The sequence below is a fragment of the Tympanuchus pallidicinctus genome, unplaced genomic scaffold, assembly GCF_026119805.1.
Source record: "Tympanuchus pallidicinctus isolate F22 unplaced genomic scaffold, pur_lepc_1.0 scaffold88, whole genome shotgun sequence".
NCBI lineage: Eukaryota > Metazoa > Chordata > Aves > Galliformes > Phasianidae > Tympanuchus > Tympanuchus pallidicinctus.
The window spans coordinates 65646-85529 of NW_026294811.1; the positions used below are offsets into that span (position 1 = coordinate 65646).

Consider the following 19884-nt stretch of genomic DNA (forward strand, 5'->3'; position numbering starts at 1 on the left):
AACACTTCTTTCTCAACCAAGAGGTCTGTAAGCAGGACGGGCCATTAAAGGTTCAGGTCATATGCCAAGCCCAACGTCAGTAGCAGGACAAGGAACGAGCACACTGCATCCTCACCTGTGACGGCGTCAGTGGAGATGGGGCCCAGCCGTTTCCGCCCCCACACCCCGTACAGGTTGAACTTGTAGCGGCGGGACGGCGACAGCCCGGGCACACTCACGGAGCGCGACCCACCGTCCACGGGCACCACCTGCGGCTGGCCTTGCGCGTCCTTGTACTGCACCGTGAAGGAGTCAAAGGAGCCCTCGGGGACGCTCCACTCCAGCTGCACGGAGTCGGGGCTGACGCGCGATGCCGTCACCTCACCCAGGCGTGGTGGAGCAGGTGGTTCCTCCACTGCTGGCACGGCAGCTGCAGCACAAAGTCCATGTCCACCCATCCTATTATCCTCACGTTCAACAGCTGACCAACCATTCTCCAAACATCCACCTGTCCCGATTGACAAGTTATCCCACCCCAACCTTCCATCCATACTTCTATCCATGCAACCCAATCCTCTCCACTCATCACTACCCCCTACTCCTCCCACCCTGCTTGCTCCCATCCCTCCATACTTTCCCCCGCTTTGCCACAGAACCTTTCCGTTTCCATTCACACGCCAGTCACCAGCACAGCCCATCACACTGCTCACGCCACGCGCCAAGCTCAAGGCCCTCTCAAGAGAGGCGCAGCATGCGGGGACCCTCACCTGTGATGGCGTCAGTGGAGATGGGGCCCAGACGTGTCTGCCCCCACAGCCCATACAGGTTGAACTTGTAGGGGTGGGACGGCAGCAAACCAGGCACGGTCACCGTGCGGGACCCACTGTCCAAGTGCAGCTCCTGCGGCTGGCCCTGCACGTCTACGTACTGCACTGTGAAGGAGTCAAAGGTGCCTTCGGGAACGCTCCATTCCAGTTGGACGGAGTTGGGGCTGACATGGGATGCTGTCAGCTCTCCGAGGCGCGGCTGGGATGGTGGTTGCTCCTCCACCACTTCTGCAGCTGCAATACAGAAGACACAGGGCAGGATAACAGCATGGTCCTGCCCATCAGTCATATCCAACCAACCTTTCTCTGTACCCTTTTTCCATCCACTCTGAATCTTCTGAGCACTTGAACCATCTAACCCAATTGCCATTGCTTCACACAGCCACATACTGGACAACCAGCTTACCATCCCACCATTCATGCAAGGATTCTCTCTGTACCTCCATCCACTCATTTCCCTACACAACCACGAGCGCAGTTCAACAGACCAAGCAATGCTTACTCCTTCATCCATCCAAGAGTTATCTAACTCATCTGTGAACATATCCATCCACTGTACCAGCACACCAAGGATCTACCTATCCCTTCTCCATCCATCCACCTATTCCTAAGTTCTTCCATCCATCCTTTCGCTCCTTCATGTATCTGCCCATCCAATCAAACAAATACTCCAACAGCCACAATCTTAAAGGGCAGCCATCACCCCACCCGTTCCCCATCGCTCCCTTCATACTTCAGCGCAACATTTCATGGATGCGTCCCAAAAAAAGGCACCCTAATCGGGTTCATCCCATTGCCAGAGGAAATCAAGATCCACAGCCCACGCCATGTCTCTCTTTCTATCTCCAGGAAACCCAGAGCCCACCAGGTGCCAATTCCGGCCCTCACCTGTGACGGCATCAGTGGAGATGGGGCCCAGCCGTTTCTTCCCCCACACCCCGTACAGGTTGAACTTGTAGCGGCGGGACGGCGACAGCCCGGGCACGCTCACGGAGCGCGACCCACCGTCCACGGGCACCACCTGCGGCTGGCCTTGCGCGTCCTTGTACTGCACCGTGAAGGAGTCAAAGGAGCCCTCGGGGACGCTCCACTCCAGCTGCACGGAGTCGGGGCTGACGCGCGATGCCGTCACCTCACCCAGGCGTGGTGGAGAAGGTGGTTCCTCTACTGCTGGCACGGCAGCTGCAATGCACAGGAAGTAATATGTTGCAAAAACATCCACCCGATCTACATTCCATCCATTCAACAACCCAACCAACATGCATTCTGCCATACAGCTGTGCTCTGAGCACTAGTTTATTCAAGAACTCTTCCATCCATCCTTCCGTCCATCCATCACAAAACAGTTAACAGCCATTCCCTCCTCCAAGCTTCCTCCAATCTTGCAGGCACTCATCCCTACAGACATTCCAAACCAATAACAAGGAAACGTTTCCTTCTCAAGCACGATGACTGTAAGCAAGAGGAGCCATGAAAGGCACCTGCCATATGCCGGGCCCACTGCCAGCAGGACATGGAATGAGCACACTGCATCCTCACCTGTGACAGCATCAGTGGAGATGGGGCCCAGCCGTTTCCGCCCCCACACGCCGTACAGGTTGAACTTGTAGCGGCGGGACGGCGACAGCCCGGGCACGCTCACGGAGCGCGACCCACCGTCCACGGGCACCACCTGCGGCTGGCCTTGCGCGTCCTTGTACTGCACCGTGAAGGAGTCAAAGGAGCCCTCGGGGACGCTCCACTCCAGCTGCACGGAGTCGGGGCTGACATGCGATGCCGTCACCTCACCCAGGCGTGGTGGGGAAGGTGGTTCCTCCACTGCTGGAGCTACAGCAGCAACACAGTAAAAGCAATCAGCGCTGAAAGCATCCACACAAGCAATCCTCCATGCCCACAACAACCAAACAAACATTCATCCAACAATCCGGTTCCGCTCTCAGCACAAATTTACCCAAGCACCATTCCACAAAAATTATCAATCATTCCCCCTTCCAACAATTCTTCCTCCAAGCTTGCATGCACTCATCCCTACAGACTTTCCATTCTACAAGAAAACACTTCTTTCTCAACCAAGAGGTCTGTAAGCAGGACGGGCCATTAAAGGTTCAGGTCATATGCCAAGCCCAACGTCAGTAGCAGGACAAGGAACGAGCACACTGCATCCTCACCTGTGACGGCGTCAGTGGAGATGGGGCCCAGCCGTTTCCGCCCCCACACCCCGTACAGGTTGAACTTGTAGCGGCGGGACGGCGACAGCCCGGGCACACTCACGGAGCGCGACCCACCGTCCACGGGCACCACCTGCGGCTGGCCTTGCGCGTCCTTGTACTGCACCGTGAAGGAGTCAAAGGAGCCCTCGGGGACGCTCCACTCCAGCTGCACGGAGTCGGGGCTGACGCGCGATGCCGTCACCTCACCCAGGCGTGGTGGAGCAGGTGGTTCCTCCACTGCTGGCACGGCAGCTGCAGCACAAAGTCCATGTCCACCCATCCTATTATCCTCACGTTCAACAGCTGACCAACCATTCTCCAAACATCCACCTGTCCCGATTGACAAGTTATCCCACCCCAACCTTCCATCCATACTTCTATCCATGCAACCCAATCCTCTCCACTCATCACTACCCCCTACTCCTCCCACCCTGCTTGCTCCCATCCCTCCATACTTTCCCCCGCTTTGCCACAGAACCTTTCCGTTTCCATTCACACGCCAGTCACCAGCACAGCCCATCACACTGCTCACGCCACGCGCCAAGCTCAAGGCCCTCTCAAGAGAGGCGCAGCATGCGGGGACCCTCACCTGTGATGGCGTCAGTGGAGATGGGGCCCAGACGTGTCTGCCCCCACAGCCCATACAGGTTGAACTTGTAGGGGTGGGACGGCAGCAAACCAGGCACGGTCACCGTGCGGGACCCACTGTCCAAGTGCAGCTCCTGCGGCTGGCCCTGCACGTCTACGTACTGCACTGTGAAGGAGTCAAAGGTGCCTTCGGGAACGCTCCATTCCAGTTGGACGGAGTTGGGGCTGACATGGGATGCTGTCAGCTCTCCGAGGCGCGGCTGGGATGGTGGTTGCTCCTCCACCACTTCTGCAGCTGCAATACAGAAGACACAGGGCAGGATAACAGCATGGTCCTGCCCATCAGTCATATCCAACCAACCTTTCTCTGTACCCTTTTTCCATCCACTCTGAATCTTCTGAGCACTTGAACCATCTAACCCAATTGCCATTGCTTCACACAGCCACATACTGGACAACCAGCTTACCATCCCACCATTCATGCAAGGATTCTCTCTGTACCTCCATCCACTCATTTCCCTACACAACCACGAGCGCAGTTCAACAGACCAAGCAATGCTTACTCCTTCATCCATCCAAGAGTTATCTAACTCATCTGTGAACATATCCATCCACTGTACCAGCACACCAAGGATCTACCTATCCCTTCTCCATCCATCCACCTATTCCTAAGTTCTTCCATCCATCCTTTCGCTCCTTCATGTATCTGCCCATCCAATCAAACAAATACTCCAACAGCCACAATCTTAAAGGGCAGCCATCACCCCACCCGTTCCCCATCGCTCCCTTCATACTTCAGCGCAACATTTCATGGATGCGTCCCAAAAAAAGGCACCCTAATCGGGTTCATCCCATTGCCAGAGGAAATCAAGATCCACAGCCCACGCCATGTCTCTCTTTCTATCTCCAGGAAACCCAGAGCCCACCAGGTGCCAATTCCGGCCCTCACCTGTGACGGCATCAGTGGAGATGGGGCCCAGCCGTTTCTTCCCCCACACCCCGTACAGGTTGAACTTGTAGCGGCGGGACGGCGACAGCCCGGGCACGCTCACGGAGCGCGACCCACCGTCCACGGGCACCACCTGCGGCTGGCCTTGCGCGTCCTTGTACTGCACCGTGAAGGAGTCAAAGGAGCCCTCGGGGACGCTCCACTCCAGCTGCACGGAGTCGGGGCTGACGCGCGATGCCGTCACCTCACCCAGGCGTGGTGGAGAAGGTGGTTCCTCTACTGCTGGCACGGCAGCTGCAATGCACAGGAAGTAATATGTTGCAAAAACATCCACCCGATCTACATTCCATCCATTCAACAACCCAACCAACATGCATTCTGCCATACAGCTGTGCTCTGAGCACTAGTTTATTCAAGAACTCTTCCATCCATCCTTCCGTCCATCCATCACAAAACAGTTAACAGCCATTCCCTCCTCCAAGCTTCCTCCAATCTTGCAGGCACTCATCCCTACAGACATTCCAAACCAATAACAAGGAAACGTTTCCTTCTCAAGCACGATGACTGTAAGCAAGAGGAGCCATGAAAGGCACCTGCCATATGCCGGGCCCACTGCCAGCAGGACATGGAATGAGCACACTGCATCCTCACCTGTGACAGCATCAGTGGAGATGGGGCCCAGCCGTTTCCGCCCCCACACGCCGTACAGGTTGAACTTGTAGCGGCGGGACGGCGACAGCCCGGGCACGCTCACGGAGCGCGACCCACCGTCCACGGGCACCACCTGCGGCTGGCCTTGCGCGTCCTTGTACTGCACCGTGAAGGAGTCAAAGGAGCCCTCGGGGACGCTCCACTCCAGCTGCACGGAGTCGGGGCTGACATGCGATGCCGTCACCTCACCCAGGCGTGGTGGGGAAGGTGGTTCCTCCACTGCTGGAGCTACAGCAGCAACACAGTAAAAGCAATCAGCGCTGAAAGCATCCACACAAGCAATCCTCCATGCCCACAACAACCAAACAAACATTCATCCAACAATCCGGTTCCGCTCTCAGCACAAATTTACCCAAGCACCATTCCACAAAAATTATCAATCATTCCCCCTTCCAACAATTCTTCCTCCAAGCTTGCATGCACTCATCCCTACAGACTTTCCATTCTACAAGAAAACACTTCTTTCTCAACCAAGAGGTCTGTAAGCAGGACGGGCCATTAAAGGTTCAGGTCATATGCCAAGCCCAACGTCAGTAGCAGGACAAGGAACGAGCACACTGCATCCTCACCTGTGACGGCGTCAGTGGAGATGGGGCCCAGCCGTTTCCGCCCCCACACCCCGTACAGGTTGAACTTGTAGCGGCGGGACGGCGACAGCCCGGGCACACTCACGGAGCGCGACCCACCGTCCACGGGCACCACCTGCGGCTGGCCTTGCGCGTCCTTGTACTGCACCGTGAAGGAGTCAAAGGAGCCCTCGGGGACGCTCCACTCCAGCTGCACGGAGTCGGGGCTGACGCGCGATGCCGTCACCTCACCCAGGCGTGGTGGAGCAGGTGGTTCCTCCACTGCTGGCACGGCAGCTGCAGCACAAAGTCCATGTCCACCCATCCTATTATCCTCACGTTCAACAGCTGACCAACCATTCTCCAAACATCCACCTGTCCCGATTGACAAGTTATCCCACCCCAACCTTCCATCCATACTTCTATCCATGCAACCCAATCCTCTCCACTCATCACTACCCCCTACTCCTCCCACCCTGCTTGCTCCCATCCCTCCATACTTTCCCCCGCTTTGCCACAGAACCTTTCCGTTTCCATTCACACGCCAGTCACCAGCACAGCCCATCACACTGCTCACGCCACGCGCCAAGCTCAAGGCCCTCTCAAGAGAGGCGCAGCATGCGGGGACCCTCACCTGTGATGGCGTCAGTGGAGATGGGGCCCAGACGTGTCTGCCCCCACAGCCCATACAGGTTGAACTTGTAGGGGTGGGACGGCAGCAAACCAGGCACGGTCACCGTGCGGGACCCACTGTCCAAGTGCAGCTCCTGCGGCTGGCCCTGCACGTCTACGTACTGCACTGTGAAGGAGTCAAAGGTGCCTTCGGGGACGCTCCATTCCAGTTGGACGGAGTTGGGGCTGACATGGGATGCTGTCAGCACTCCGAGGCGCGGCTGGGATGGTGGTTGCTCCTCCACCTCTTCTGCAGCTGCAATACAGAAGACACAGCGCAGGATAACAGCATGGTCCTGCCCATCAGTCATATCCAGCCACCCTCTCTCTGTACCCTTTTTCCATCCACTCTGAATCTTCTGAGCACTTGAACCATCTAACCCAACTGCCATTGCTTCACACCACCACCATTCAACCAGCTTACCGTCCCACCATTCATGCAAGGATTCTCTCTGTACCTCCATCCACTCATTTCCCTACACAACCACGAGCGCAGTTTGACAGACCAAGCAATGCTTACTCCTTCTTCCATCCAAGAGTTATCTAACTCATCTGTGAACATATCCATCCACTGTACCAGCACACCAAGGATTTACCTATCCCTTCTCCATCCATCCACCTATTCCTAAGTTCTTCCATCCATCCTTTCGCTCCTTCATGTATCTGCTCATCCAATCAAACAAATGCTTCAACAGCCACAATCTTAAAGGGCAGCCATCACCCCACCCGTTCCCCATCGCTCCCTTCATACTTCAGCGCAACATTTCACGGATCCTTCCCTAAAAAAGGCACCCTAATCGGGTTCATCCCATTGCCAGAGGAAATCAAGATCCACAGCCCACGCCATGTTTCTCTTTCTACCTCCAGGAAACCCAGAGCCCACCAGGTGCCAATTCCGGCCCTCACCTGTGACGGCATCAGTGGAGATGGGGCCCAGCCGTTTCCGCCCCCACACGCCGTACAGGTTGAACTTGTAGCGGCGGGACGGCGACAGCCCGGGCACGCTCACGGAGCGCGACCCACCGTCCACGGGCACCACCTGCGGCTGGCCTTGCGCGTCCTTGTACTGCACCGTGAAGGAGTCAAAGGAGCCCTCGCGGACGCTCCACTCCAGCTGCACGGAGTCGGGGCTGACGTGCGATGCCGTCACCTCACCCAGGCGTGGTGAGGAAGGTGATTCTTCCTTTGGTTTTGCTGAAGCTTTAGCACAACAAAATACACATAGAAGAAAGACGTCCTTTCCCCTATGCACTCATTTGTGCTATTGTTTATCTATTTATATGTGCATCCAGTCAGCTATAGCCGCCACTCACTCAGCACAGAAAGCTATATAACTTTCTTTCTCCATATTTTCCCCTCCATTCTCATCTACTTAATTATCTTTTTTGCTAGCTAATCCAGACTGTCATAAATCCACTATTGTTTTCTTTTTTTCCCATCCATTCACGCATTCATTTTCTCCACTCATCCAAAAATCCATTTTTGCATCTATTCAGTCGGCACCCTCTGTCCCACCTATCTATCTACCTACAACCAACACATGGGCCACTCACACCCTCATCCAGCTTTCCATCCTTTCAGTTCTCCAGCCCTCAGACCCTGCACACAGTCATTCACAGCATCAAATCAAGGGGCAAGATTTGTTCCTTTGTCTCCCAAGTTTGAAGTTTGAAGTGATCCAAAGGGGGGCTCACAGTAGCCTCACCTGTGACAGCATCAGTGGAGATGAAACCAATGCGCTTCCGCCCCCACACCCCATACAGGTTGAATTTGTAGCGGCGGGATGGCGACAGCCCGTGCACGGTCACTGTGCGCGACTCTCCGTCCACCGCAAGTGCCTGTGGCTGGCCTTGTGCATCCCTGTACTGCACCGTGAAGGAGTCAAAGGAGCCCTCCAGGACACTCCATTCCAGCTGGATGGAGTTTGGAGTCACGTGGGAGACTGTGAGCGTGCCTAGGTGGGGCCGCTGTGGTGGTTCCTCCTCTGATGGTGCTGGAACAGTCATGTCAAGATGCAAGGTATAAATATCTATGCATCCATCTAACCTGCATTCAACCTTCAGTCTGTCCTTCCATTCATCCCCTTATTCACTCCTCCATCCACCCATCTCACCATTCAAACATCCAACCACATCAACCTGGATACCAAGTGCTGGTGAACATCTGAGTTACCCCATTGCCACCATCTGGGGTTACCTGCTTTGGCCATGGCCCCCTGGGGCTCAGTCCCCTCCATCTCATAGAGGTTCTTCCATTCTGGTGGAGGCTCACTGGTGTCACCCAGTCCTGCAATCCGAAGAGTAGCGTGGAGTTTTTGGATGCCATCAAGCAACGCTGTCCCCATCCCCACCCCTGTCACCTACCTGCAGTCACCAGGGAAGTGTAGGACTTGGAGACACGTCCCCGCACCACACCGTGCACCTCCACCCGGTATGTGGCCCCTGGCACCAGCCCTGGCACCCGGGCCACTGTGGTGTCCCCTGGCACCCTCATCTCCCCCTCATCCCCCTCCGGCTCCTCCAGTAGCTGGTAGCGGATCACTATGGTCTCCGCATGACCCCGCAGCCCATCCAAATCCACCAGGGCCTCACCAGCAGCTCCTGGCAACACCTGAGGTTTGGGGTGGGGGTTCTGCTGGAGGTGGCGGAGGAATTGATGACGCAGCAAGGCCGGGCTGCGGCGAAGCAGGTAGGAGAGGATGGCACGGGCCACTGCAGGCACTGTCTGGTTGCCTCGGAGTGGAAAATCTGTGGCCCGGAGGTGGCTTTCTAGGCGCTGCAGCAAGGATCCATTGTAGGAAGAAAGCTTGACCCCCAGCTCATGCAGGGATGGGACATTTGGGAGCACTGGGGACACAGGGGATGCTGGGGATAGTGGGGACTGTGGGGATGCTGGGGACCATTGAGATGTAGGTGACCTCGGGGACACTGGGGACTCTGGAGACAATGGGGATTCCAGGGAAGTTGGTGCTGCTGAGGACTCCGGGGACACTGGAGACCTCAGGGATGCTGGTGACCCCAAGGACCCCAGGGACACTGGGGACCGTGGGGATGCTGGAGACCCTCGGGCTGATGGTGACGCTGGGGCCACTGGAGATGCCAGAAATGTAGGGGTCCCCCGTAGCCCCCCTTGGTTGGGCAGAGACTGGGCAAGCACTGTGAAAACAGAAGGGATCCAGGTCACTAGCCTGTCCCCAAAATCCCTCATCTGCCACAGCCCAGGGACACAGGGATGGATACAGGGACACAGGGACACAGGAACAGAGGAGGACAAACAGATGCCTAAGGACAGACTGTGGACATTGGACACTGGGGAACCATAGGGAGTGCCTGGAGACATCCAGACTCACGGGCGCAGACAGATAGAGACAGAGGGACACACAGGGAAGCATCAGGATATGTAGAGACACGTGGACCCATGGGGATGCATGGGGATATTCTGGGGTCACACAGACCTGAAGGGACACAAGGCCCCAAGTGAACAGATGAGCCCATGGGACACACAGCCCCATGGAGATACATTCAGATGGACAGGCTCAGGAAGACATATGGACCCACAGGGACAGACTGCTGACACACAGAGCTCTGCAAGACAGACAGATGCATGTGGACCCTCAGAGCCATGGGAACAATAAAGACACATGGGGACAGACAGAGGCTGCAAACACCACCCATCTCCGCTCCCATTCCAGTACCCATCCCTGCCCCATGACTGCCTATAATCGTACCCCACGCCTGTTCCTTCCTCCATCTCTTTATCTGCGACATTCCCATCCCTGTTCCCATTCCATCTTCACTCCCACGCTTGTCCCCACTTCAATCATCCCTGTCCCCACCTCAGACCCCACGCCCATGATGTCCCCACCCCGTGCTTGCGTTATTCCTGTCCCCATGCCTGTCCTTGTGCTATGCTCATTCCCATCTCTGTGCTGAATGCTGTCTCCATACATGTTGCCCCCTCGCAATGTCATCCCTGCCCCCATTTTTGTGCCCACGCCATCCCATGCCCCTTCTGTCCCCATGCCTGTCCCACAGCAGATGGCACATACAGGTGCGGACACGCAAGGTGCCCGGTGCCCCGAGGTGCTGCTCCCGCTGGGCCTGGATGAAGATCTCAAAAGCTTGTCCAGGTGTCAGCCCTGTCACTTCAAAGGTGACAGCTGAACTAGGCAGCTCGTGGGTGGTCAGTGCTGCTGGTTCATCCTGGGGACAAAGGACACATCAAAGACACACTGAAGACTCCATGTGGGACCTCTTCCTGAACCAGGCAGGTGGCCACAGTCAATGGCTTCTCCTAGAGCTGGGAGATGACTCAGGGACACATGGGGACACATCACTGCCTCCATGCTGGGCAGCAGAGGAGTGCCACAGGTGTGACAGAGGATGTGCTGGAGACAAGCAGCAGATGGGTGACACCACCACGACTAATCCTCAGCACAAGGGACACAGTGGGGAGATGTCTCCACTCCTGAGCCATGCTGCAATGGTGTGAACTGGCCTCTGTCATGGTCTGAAGACAATAGGCACTTTGGAGACATGCTGGGGACACAATGAGGACACTTTAGAGATGCCCCCAAATGGGGCAGAAGTCGATGACCATGGACACCAGCCCATCCTGGGGACAAGTTTCACACTGCAGACACAATGGAGCCACCACACTGGGACATCACTGTGCTGAGGATGCGTCCTCATTCCCATCCCCGTCTCCAGCTCACCATGGGGATGACTGCCACCTCATAGCCATCCACAGGCTTGGCTGGCCGCGGCCAGGTCACACGGAAGGACGTCTGGTTGCGCGCAGCCAGGCGCAGCGTCACTGAGGGGATCTCTGCAGGGAAAGAGCCCAGATGGGAGGTGGCCCCACAGGAACACTTCTGAGCCCTACAGGATGAGGCAGCCACAGCTTGGGGACACCCTCAGAACACCACAAGACAGTAGGTCAAAGGAATGAAGACAATATGGGGACATGGAGGCAGTTTCCAAGGAACAAAAGTGCCCAAGCCATGGGAACACCAGGACACTCAGGGCACTGGAAGGATCTGGGACAACTGAAAGCACTGGGATGGGGACACTGGGAGAGCACTGAAGGACAGCAGAGGAAACTGGGGGACAGACAAGGATACTTGGAAGCGGCATCAGGACCAGATGCCAAGGGAGCAGCAGGCTTGGTGACATACCGAGGGTGCAGTGGGGCCCACCACGGCCAGGGGGGCAGATGGGAGTCGCACAGAATGGTCCTGTGAAGCCCTCAAAGCAGTGGCAGCGGCCAGCCCGGCAACGTCCCTGGTCACTGCAGTCGAAGGGACAGCGGGGTGCGGGACACGGGAGACCATCCCCGGCCTCCCCCATGCGGCACCCACAGCAGCCCCCTGCCCCAGGGGTGTCACACAGCCTCCGCGCTGCTGTGCTCCCTGTGGGGTTGAGCAGGGTCCTCGTGAGCCACACACCTCCCTTTGACTTCTCCATGTCTCCCCACATGTCCCTCACACACCCCCACAGCTCATTATGTCTCACATGCACTCCTGTGTCCTCCACGTCCCAATGTCCTCCCCATGTCCTACACTGTTCCCTTGTCCACATCACCCATGTTCCCCCGTTACTCTCCATCATCCTACATTCCACATTTCCCTGCATCCCCCTCATCCCCTTGTCCTCCCATCCACATCCCCTACATAGCTCCTACGTCCCTATCCCCATGCTCCCTGCCGCGTCCCTCATGTCCCCACTGTCCCCCCACATCCCTCAAACAGCCCCATACATCTCATATCTCCGAAGTCTTCCCATATCTCCCATTCTCCCCAACACATCCCCCATATCCCTGATCCCCACACCCTCCATGTCCCCATCTCCCCCCTCCTCGCCCCCATACCAGTGCCAGCCTGGGGCCCCAGGCTGTCCCCGCACTGTCCCTGCAGCGCCCTCACTTCTCCCTCCAGTGCCCGCAGCCGTCCCAGCACCGCCTCCAGCACCTCTGCCCCACAGGAGAGCTCCGGGGGGACAGGGGGAGGACCGGGGGATGTTCCCGCATTCCCTTGCGCTCTCCGAAGTGCCAGCGCCAGCAGCAGCAGCGGCAGCCCCGGGGTCATGATCCTGCAGGGAGGGGACGGATGCCAGCGGCACAGGGACCCCCCAGGGGACACACAAAGGTCTCCGACACCGTGGGGTGGGGTTACACCCACCTCACACCCCCAGTGTCACTCTTCCCCCCCCCCCCCCCCCCCGACTCCGAGGGTCCCATACAGAGCTGGGGCTGTGGGGTAGCACCAGTGCTGCCAGCTACACCCCAGTGATCCCAGTTCCCACTGCCTCCAGTAGCTTCACACACCACCCTTCAGAATATATGAACTCCAGTAACCATCAGCAGCCCTGCCCAGCAACACCAATACCACAGGGAACACAAATAACGTCAGGAATTCCAATAACACCACTGCACAATAATTCTACTGACACTACCACCACCAGTAGCACCAGTGAGACCGACAACATCAGCAATGCTGGCAACACCAGCAATTGGCACCAGCATGCCAATTTCTCCAGTAATTCCAGTGACACCAGCAACTCCAGTAATGCCAGCAGCACCAGCAAGTCAAACCATCCAGCAACTTCAATAATTCCAGACACTGCAGCAGCACCAGTAACCCCAGCAACCCCAGTAACTCCAGCAGCACCAGCAGCTCCAGCAGCTCCAGTAATCCCACCAGCTGCACTAACTCTAATAACTCCGGTAACTTCAGCAACTCCAGCAGCACCAGTAGCACCAGCCAGCTCCTCCAGTAACCCCAGCAGCCCCGTAACGCAGCAATGCTGCAGCCCCATCCCCACCCCTCCTTCCCCCCATCTCCCCAGTACTTTCCCAGTGCTGGAGCTGCTCCCAGGGGTCAGGATGTGACCTGTGGGTGGGGCCTGGAACTGGACCAGTTGGGTTCAGGTGAGCCCAACTGCACCCAATTGGGTCTGGCTGGTTTGGTTCAACCCAGTGTGGCTTGGCTCAGCTCAGCTCAGTTCTGCTCACCTCAGCCCTGTTCAGCCCAATTGGGTTCTGTTAGGTTCTGCTGGGCCAGGCCCGGCGGCAGCAGCGCGGCACTGAGGGCTCCGGGGCGGCTCCGGCCCTTTCATAGCCCCGGGCCGGGCGCAGGGCCAGCGCTGACCTCATGGCGTGGCCACGGCACCTGTGGGCTGCTCAGCAGGCAGCTCCAGGACACAGCAGCCAGCAGCAGAGCAGAATGTGGCCGAGGAGGGGCACGATGTCCTCACATCGGCCACACGCTGAGCATCGGGGGATGTAGGGACCACCTCCCCATGGAGCGAAGGGAAGCGGACTCCCCCCCCCCCGCAGGGCCCTCCGCCCTGGGCTGAGCAGAACCGGGCGGACCCAGAGGGGGCCACGATGTGTTTACAGGCAGCGGTCGCTGTGGCAACCAAACATCTGGGCGGCGCAGCCAGATGTGGGGTCCAGCTGCCATAGCAGAGCAGTGACACAACGCGTGGGGGAGCGCGGGGGGGGCTGCAGCCCGGAGCACTCCCAGTGACCCAGCACTGCCTGTCCTGGTGATTCCAGTGATCCCAGTAACACAGCATGGCCCATCCCAGTGCTCCCAGTATCTCAGCACCACTTGTCTTAATCGTACCAGTAACTGAGCACTGCCTGCACCAATGATCCCAGTAACACAGCACAGCCACAGCTGGTGCCCCCAGGAACCCCAGCTCTGCCTGACCTACAGCTTCCAGCATTCCCTGCCACCTGTCCCGTGGTTCCCAGCTACCACAGTGCTACCTGTTCCAGTAATCCCAGTGCTCCCAGTAACCACAGTGCTACCTGTTCCAATAGTCCCAGTGTTCCCATTAAGTCAGTGCCACCTGCTGCACAGCTCCCAGTAACCACAATTCTGCTTGCCTCATATCCCCCAATGCTCTCAGTAAAAACAGAACCCACTACAATTTGGGGGTAGACTCACTATGGGTTGGCTGTGGGGCCAGGCTATGAAACTATATTGCAGTGGGTTTGCTATGGGGCAGAGCCTTGAGGCTATGGGGCTGTGCCATAGGACCATGCTGCGTGACAGTGCCATATGGGGCCATAGGGCTGAGCCACAGACAGGGCCGGGTGGGGCCATGACTCAGCCTGGCCCTGCACTCCCCCCTCTGCTTCTCTCCCCCCCCTCCCCCCCCCCCCCCACTTCCTCCCCCCTCCTGGGCTGTTGTTGTTGCTGTGGGACACGGGGTGGGGAGTACAGGCTCGGCAGGGATCCACTGTGTGGGGGTTGGAGGCACCCAGACACCCACATCCCCATGGGGAAGTGTGAGATGGGGTCCCTGGGTGTTGGGCCCCCCAGTGTAGGAGTTACAGGGCAGAGCTGGGGAAGGGAGGAGGCGGATGCTTGGGGTCCCCAGGGCCTCGGGGGGAGGGGCAGAGCCCACGGGGTGGGAGAAACGGCCGCCAGGGTTCACTGGCTCGTGATCGTGTTTTGCTCTTTGCCTCCGGCTGGGCGGACCCAACCCGGGGGGGGCTGCGGGATACATGTGGGGCTGAGACATGGGACACGTGTAGGGTTGACGAGCACGCGTAGGGCTGGGGGGGAGGGATGCGTGGTGTGCATAACAAGTAGGGGTCAGGAGGTGACCCTAAATGTGGCCCCGCAGCTCTCTCCCTCCATGACCCCAACACAGCAGCACACAGAGCCCTTTGGTGCCACAGGGAACACACGGGGCCATAAGGGGCAGGAGAGAAGCAGGTGACACAGCAAACCAGCAGGAGCCACGCTATCCTGAATGGACCCTGCTGCTTCCATACCACCTGCCCTCCCCATCTCAAGCCCCCATCCTGTCCCTGTCCCCTTTTCTAATCCCCACAGATCCTATAGTGGGCTAGCAAAGTTCTAGCCAAGTTCTGAAGCAAACAAGGACAAGCCCAAACAAAGCAGCCATGGACACAGAAACGAAGGAAGAAAAATAGCTCACGTTCAAAAGGTCTCAGGTAGGCAGAGATCTCCAGCAAAATGGCCTCCCCTCCACTGCCAGCCCTTAAATGAGGACTGAGAAGGGGTGGATTCTGGCTCCATCCCTCCCAGGCACTCAGGTGCATTGCATACACCTGAGCTCCCCTGGTTGGCCCCACCTTCCCACCCTCCCGGTGACTGAGGTGCTCAATCACTGCTTCAAGCCCTGACTTAGCATTGCCATTACACGCTATAACATCCCAATGACAGAATGGTGACACCTCAAAGCCACTCTGGGTGCCCCTCATATGCCTTGGGGGCACCCCTGCGTGTGGTGGTGACATCCTGGGCATCCTTCAGGACACCTCTGGGACCCCAACATGCTTCAGCTCTCCCAATTCCTCCATGATTGTCCTCACTGAGACCCACACAGACAGCCATTACCTCTGTTAAGATACAGTTATGAGTGGGAGGAGTTGAAAGGAATGTGTTGTTTTAAGCTGTCAGATAAGGAGTCAAAGGGAAAATGGAACAGCTACATCACTTGGCTCAGGAGGTGAAGCAGAACAGCCGGGCTGAATGCTGACCGCACTGACACGACTGTTCGTGCTGTTTGTATTTTTGCCTATCATGACAATTTTGTGGTGGTTTCTGGGATTCCGGAAAATTATGTCAGATGTCCCAACGCATCATGGTGATGAAAAGCAGCAGCAGGGAATCGTTCCTTGAACTGACAAATATGCAAAAATGTGAGGAGAAATTCCATAGGGGGAAACTTGTGGTTGGCCACAGCAGTGACGGTGCAGCAATACAAGGACAAGAGTGTAAAAACCAGAACACAAGTATGTGTAACAGCACCACAAAAAGGAAGTGAGACTTAATTATATAAGCCTAATCAATGTGATAGAACACACAGTGCTGTGTGAAATCCTGCATGATACTGCAGGACAGCTAATGAGCTGTCACCTGGCTGTGCACACCAAGGGACTGACGTAAGGAAGAGCAACCAGGGAGCAATTCTCAAAGCAATGCCTGTTTGTCACCTTTATGCAGCTCTGCGTGTGCTTGCTTTGTGCCTTACTGCCTGGCACCTCATCCCTGCGCTTGGAATAATACAGGACCTGACTCAGAATGTTCCAGGTTTATGTCACCGAGACTCGCTGAGGGACAACAAGGGTTAAACTCTACAGGCTGGCCTTAAAAAGGGCTGTGGGGGAGGAAGAGAGGTCCCAGCAAAATCCGTGCAGCCTCCTTGTATCCACAGGGGATGGGATGGATGTTCACACTAAAGGACTGGGTGCTGAGGGCCTCTGTTTAAAACACTGAAACATGAAATATTTCTCTCTGCAAATCGTAATCGCAGAGTGAGTGATCAGCGTGCATTTTTCATCTGGGAGCCAGAAATTTGTTCTGGCAGTTTGGCACACAATGTTTTGTTCTGTTTGCATGGGACATCCTAGCTGAATTGCTTGCTGTATTAATCATTAAAACTTGTGCTTCTGTATTTAAAACATTTTGCCGAATACCTTTAAGGTCTAATTGGAATTAAGATGAGCTGTTATTATTCAGCAGCAGTTTTCCACAGGCTGCTGGTCAGTCCTGACTCCAAGAATGCCCAGGGCAACTCCTTTCCTTTCCTCTGCTCTCAGGGGTTTGTCCTCAGATTAACTTCCCTTTGCTTTTATTTCTGTTCCCCGTTCCTGTTTAATTCTGACACCAATTTCTCTTGGTCCTTCCAAACTTCTGAGCCCGCTCCTTGCTGGGGAGGGACATGCTGTATTTTTGCAGCAGTTTATCTGTTACAATCCTGTCTGTGACACCATTTATATTTTTCTGTTGGGTAACATCTGATCCTCAGGCCTATGGCTTTGGAGCTGGGGGGGGCATCAGCAGAGAGCAAAAATGGCTGTTTTTGTCTTGATACTTTTTGTCAGTCACAGCATTGTAGGAATTGGGTGGGAGATACAAAGTTGAGTGCTGTTGTCAGAGAACTCCAGTCCTACTTCTCTTGGTGTGGTGGTAGACTGGGGGAAGGTGTCCTTCAGCAAGCTGGGTAACAGATCTTTGTCTTGCTTGGGATTGTGCCTCATCACACAATCATCTATGGGATTCCCAGTTTTCAGGCTATGATTCATCTGTTGGGATAGGAAGGTGGAGGGAGGAATGAAGGAAGGAAGAAGGTGCATTAGCCATACGTGTTAGCAGGCACATAGAAGACCATCCCTGTGCCCTCCATGCTATCTCGATGTGCTCCTACCAACCCCACAGCCAGGCAATATCCTCCTGGAGGACACTTTGGAGGATCTCATTACCTGTTGGCAGTGCCATCAGAGCTTTTACGCTCTCCTGTCTCCACTCAGGCAGGGGAAAATTAAGGTCTGCAGTCACTCCTCATATGCCCCCTTCCTGCCTGTGGTTTCCCTGCCTTCTTCCTCTTGCGTGAGTGTTTCCTTCCTGGTACTGAGCGGAAGGGAAGTAGCACCTAGTGTTCGTGGTCAGTGTTGACAACGGGGGCACCGAGGACCCATCACCCTTGCCAGGGTCTCTGTGAAAGGATATGTGAGTCCCTGAGGTAGTGGGGGAAGGCTGGAAGGGCAGGGCCGTTGGTGAGGGTCACCTGGGACAACTGGGAGGGATAGATGGACAGCTGGGAGGTCTTCAGGATCTGTAAGATTTGTGGGATGGGATCAGTGGCAAGGCTGGAAGGGGACCGAGAGGTTTTTGGAACTAGAAAGTCTGGGTGAAAAATTGGGATGCCTAAGGGATCATCTGCGAGGTTTGTGGGAAAACTTGATTCATGTGGTTGGTGCACTGGGAAGTCTGGGGGACAGCTTTGAGGTCTGGAGAATGCCAAGATAAGGAGGAAGAGGTGAGAGTAGCAAAGGAAGAAGAGACCTCAGAGAATGGGGGGAAGGAAGGAAGGATGATGGGACAGAAAAGGAAGGGCAGTATTGGAGGGGAGGGATGGGGAGACTGAGCAAAGGAGGTAGGCATGAGTCTGCTCTGCAGGATGCTGGTTACCCCTCTCCCCACAGGTCTCCTGCCATGTCCACACCTCCTTCCAATGTGACTGTCTCTGCAATCCCCAATGCAGCACTGGGACTAACCCTGCTGTCACTGGCAATGGTCATAGGGCTGCCAGGCAACGCGTTTGTGCTGTGGAGCTATATCGTCACCCGTCGCCGCAGCATCCCCATGGTGCTGGTGGCCCATCTGGCCCTGGCTGACGTGGCCACACTGCTCACTGGCCCTGTTTACATCCAATTCCTCAGCAGTGGCCACTGGAACCTGGGCCCAGCCGCGTGCCGTGGTTGCAACTACATCTGTGCAGCCGCCATGTACACCAGCGTCTTCCTCATAGCACTGCTCGGCCTGCATCGCTGCCTGGTGGTGTCCCGACCATCAGCTGCAGTGCTGGCAGGTGACCGTGCCACCCAGCTGGCCCACGGGGCTGCTGCCGTCACTTGGCTGGTGGCCTTGGTGCTGGCCACCCCTTCTATTGCTTTCCGGCACGTGGAGAACGGGATGTGCAAGCGGAAACACAGTTCCAGCGCTTGGCTGGTGACCCACAACCTGCTGGAGACAGGGCTGGGCTGGGCTGTGCCACTGGTCGCCGTGGCCGTTGGTTATGGGCTGCTGCTGCGGCGGCTGCGGCGGACGCGATTGGCACGGCGGGGCCGCACGCTGCGGTTGGTGGCTGCCGTGGTGGTCGCCTTTGCCGTCACCTGGGGACCCTACCATGTCGGGAGCTTGTTGGAAGTGGTGGTGGAGCTGCGGAGCTGCAGTGAGACTCTAAGAAAGGTTGCCAAGGCCATCCGGCCACCAGCCACTGCGCTGGCATTCCTCAGCAGTGCCCTAAATCCGCTGCTCTATGCCTGTGCCGGACGGGGACTGTGTCGCACTGCTGGGGCTGCACTCCTGCCTCGGCTCCTAGAGGGCTCCACAGCCTCCAGCAGTGCCCGTAGGACTGTCACCCATCGGGCCAGAAGCTCGCGGGGACAGCGGGAGAATGGAGGCAAGGAGGTGGCCAGGGAGGATGTGGGGATGAGGGATGGGAGGACAGTGGCAGAGGGAACAGTGACAGGTGATGAGGGGACGGTACTGGAAAGCACTGAGATGGGGGACAGTGGGAGGGTGTGATGGATGGAAAGGCTTTTGGATGGATGTTGTCATTACATTGTGGGGTGGCATGGGGAGGGGTCCCTGGAGTCCTCTAGGGTTGCATTGGGGATTCCCAGGGGTAACTGTGGGAGCTTTAGGGGAGGGTTGCCTTTAGGGGTTATTGGGAGAACTCAGGGGATATCGGGGAGTCTCAACATGTGGATCTCAGTGAGGACATTCAGGGAGGAACTGGGAGAGCTGAAGGATGTTTGGGGGCCCGGGGGTGTCCTGAAGCATGCCTAGGATGTCACCACCACACACAGAGGTGTCCCCATGGCATATGACA

At 56.7% G+C, this 19884-nt stretch overlaps 2 protein-coding genes across 3 annotated transcripts in view; one reads left to right on the forward strand and one right to left on the reverse strand.

Moving 5' to 3' along the window:
- The window catches only part of LOC128074274 (tenascin-X-like), a 26294-nt gene extending 12678 nt beyond the window's left edge, over positions 1-13616 (reverse strand). The window contains exons 1-19 of one of the 2 annotated variants that reach the window (XM_052669958.1): positions 13514-13616; positions 12371-12591; positions 11679-11912; positions 11217-11329; positions 10551-10704; positions 8866-9657; positions 8699-8788; positions 8208-8495; positions 7409-7702; positions 6465-6758; positions 5834-6127; positions 5205-5492; positions 4554-4847; positions 3606-3899; positions 2975-3268; positions 2346-2633; positions 1695-1988; positions 747-1040; positions 116-409 (exon numbers count right to left, since the gene is read on the reverse strand). In XM_052669958.1, the coding sequence (XP_052525918.1) occupies positions 116-409; positions 747-1040; positions 1695-1988; positions 2346-2633; positions 2975-3268; positions 3606-3899; positions 4554-4847; positions 5205-5492; positions 5834-6127; positions 6465-6758; positions 7409-7702; positions 8208-8495; positions 8699-8788; positions 8866-9657; positions 10551-10704; positions 11217-11329; positions 11679-11912; positions 12371-12587 (5110 nt within the window). In that variant the 5' untranslated portion in view covers positions 12588-12591; positions 13514-13616. Of the gene's footprint in view, positions 1-115; positions 410-746; positions 1041-1694; positions 1989-2345; positions 2634-2974; positions 3269-3605; positions 3900-4553; positions 4848-5204; positions 5493-5833; positions 6128-6464; positions 6759-7408; positions 7703-8207; positions 8496-8698; positions 8789-8865; positions 9658-9956; positions 10074-10550; positions 10705-11216; positions 11330-11678; positions 11913-12370; positions 12592-13513 lie in introns of those variants that run through there. The other variant, XM_052669959.1, reaches the window with a different exon arrangement.
- A 4234-nt stretch (positions 13617-17850) lies between these two features.
- LTB4R (leukotriene B4 receptor) lies at positions 17851-19700 on the forward strand. Its single transcript, XM_052669965.1, has 2 exons — positions 17851-17996; positions 18473-19700. Coding segments are annotated over exons 1-2 (1107 nt in total). The 5' UTR covers positions 17851-17994; the 3' UTR covers positions 19578-19700.
- Positions 19701-19884: the final 184 nt, after the last annotated feature.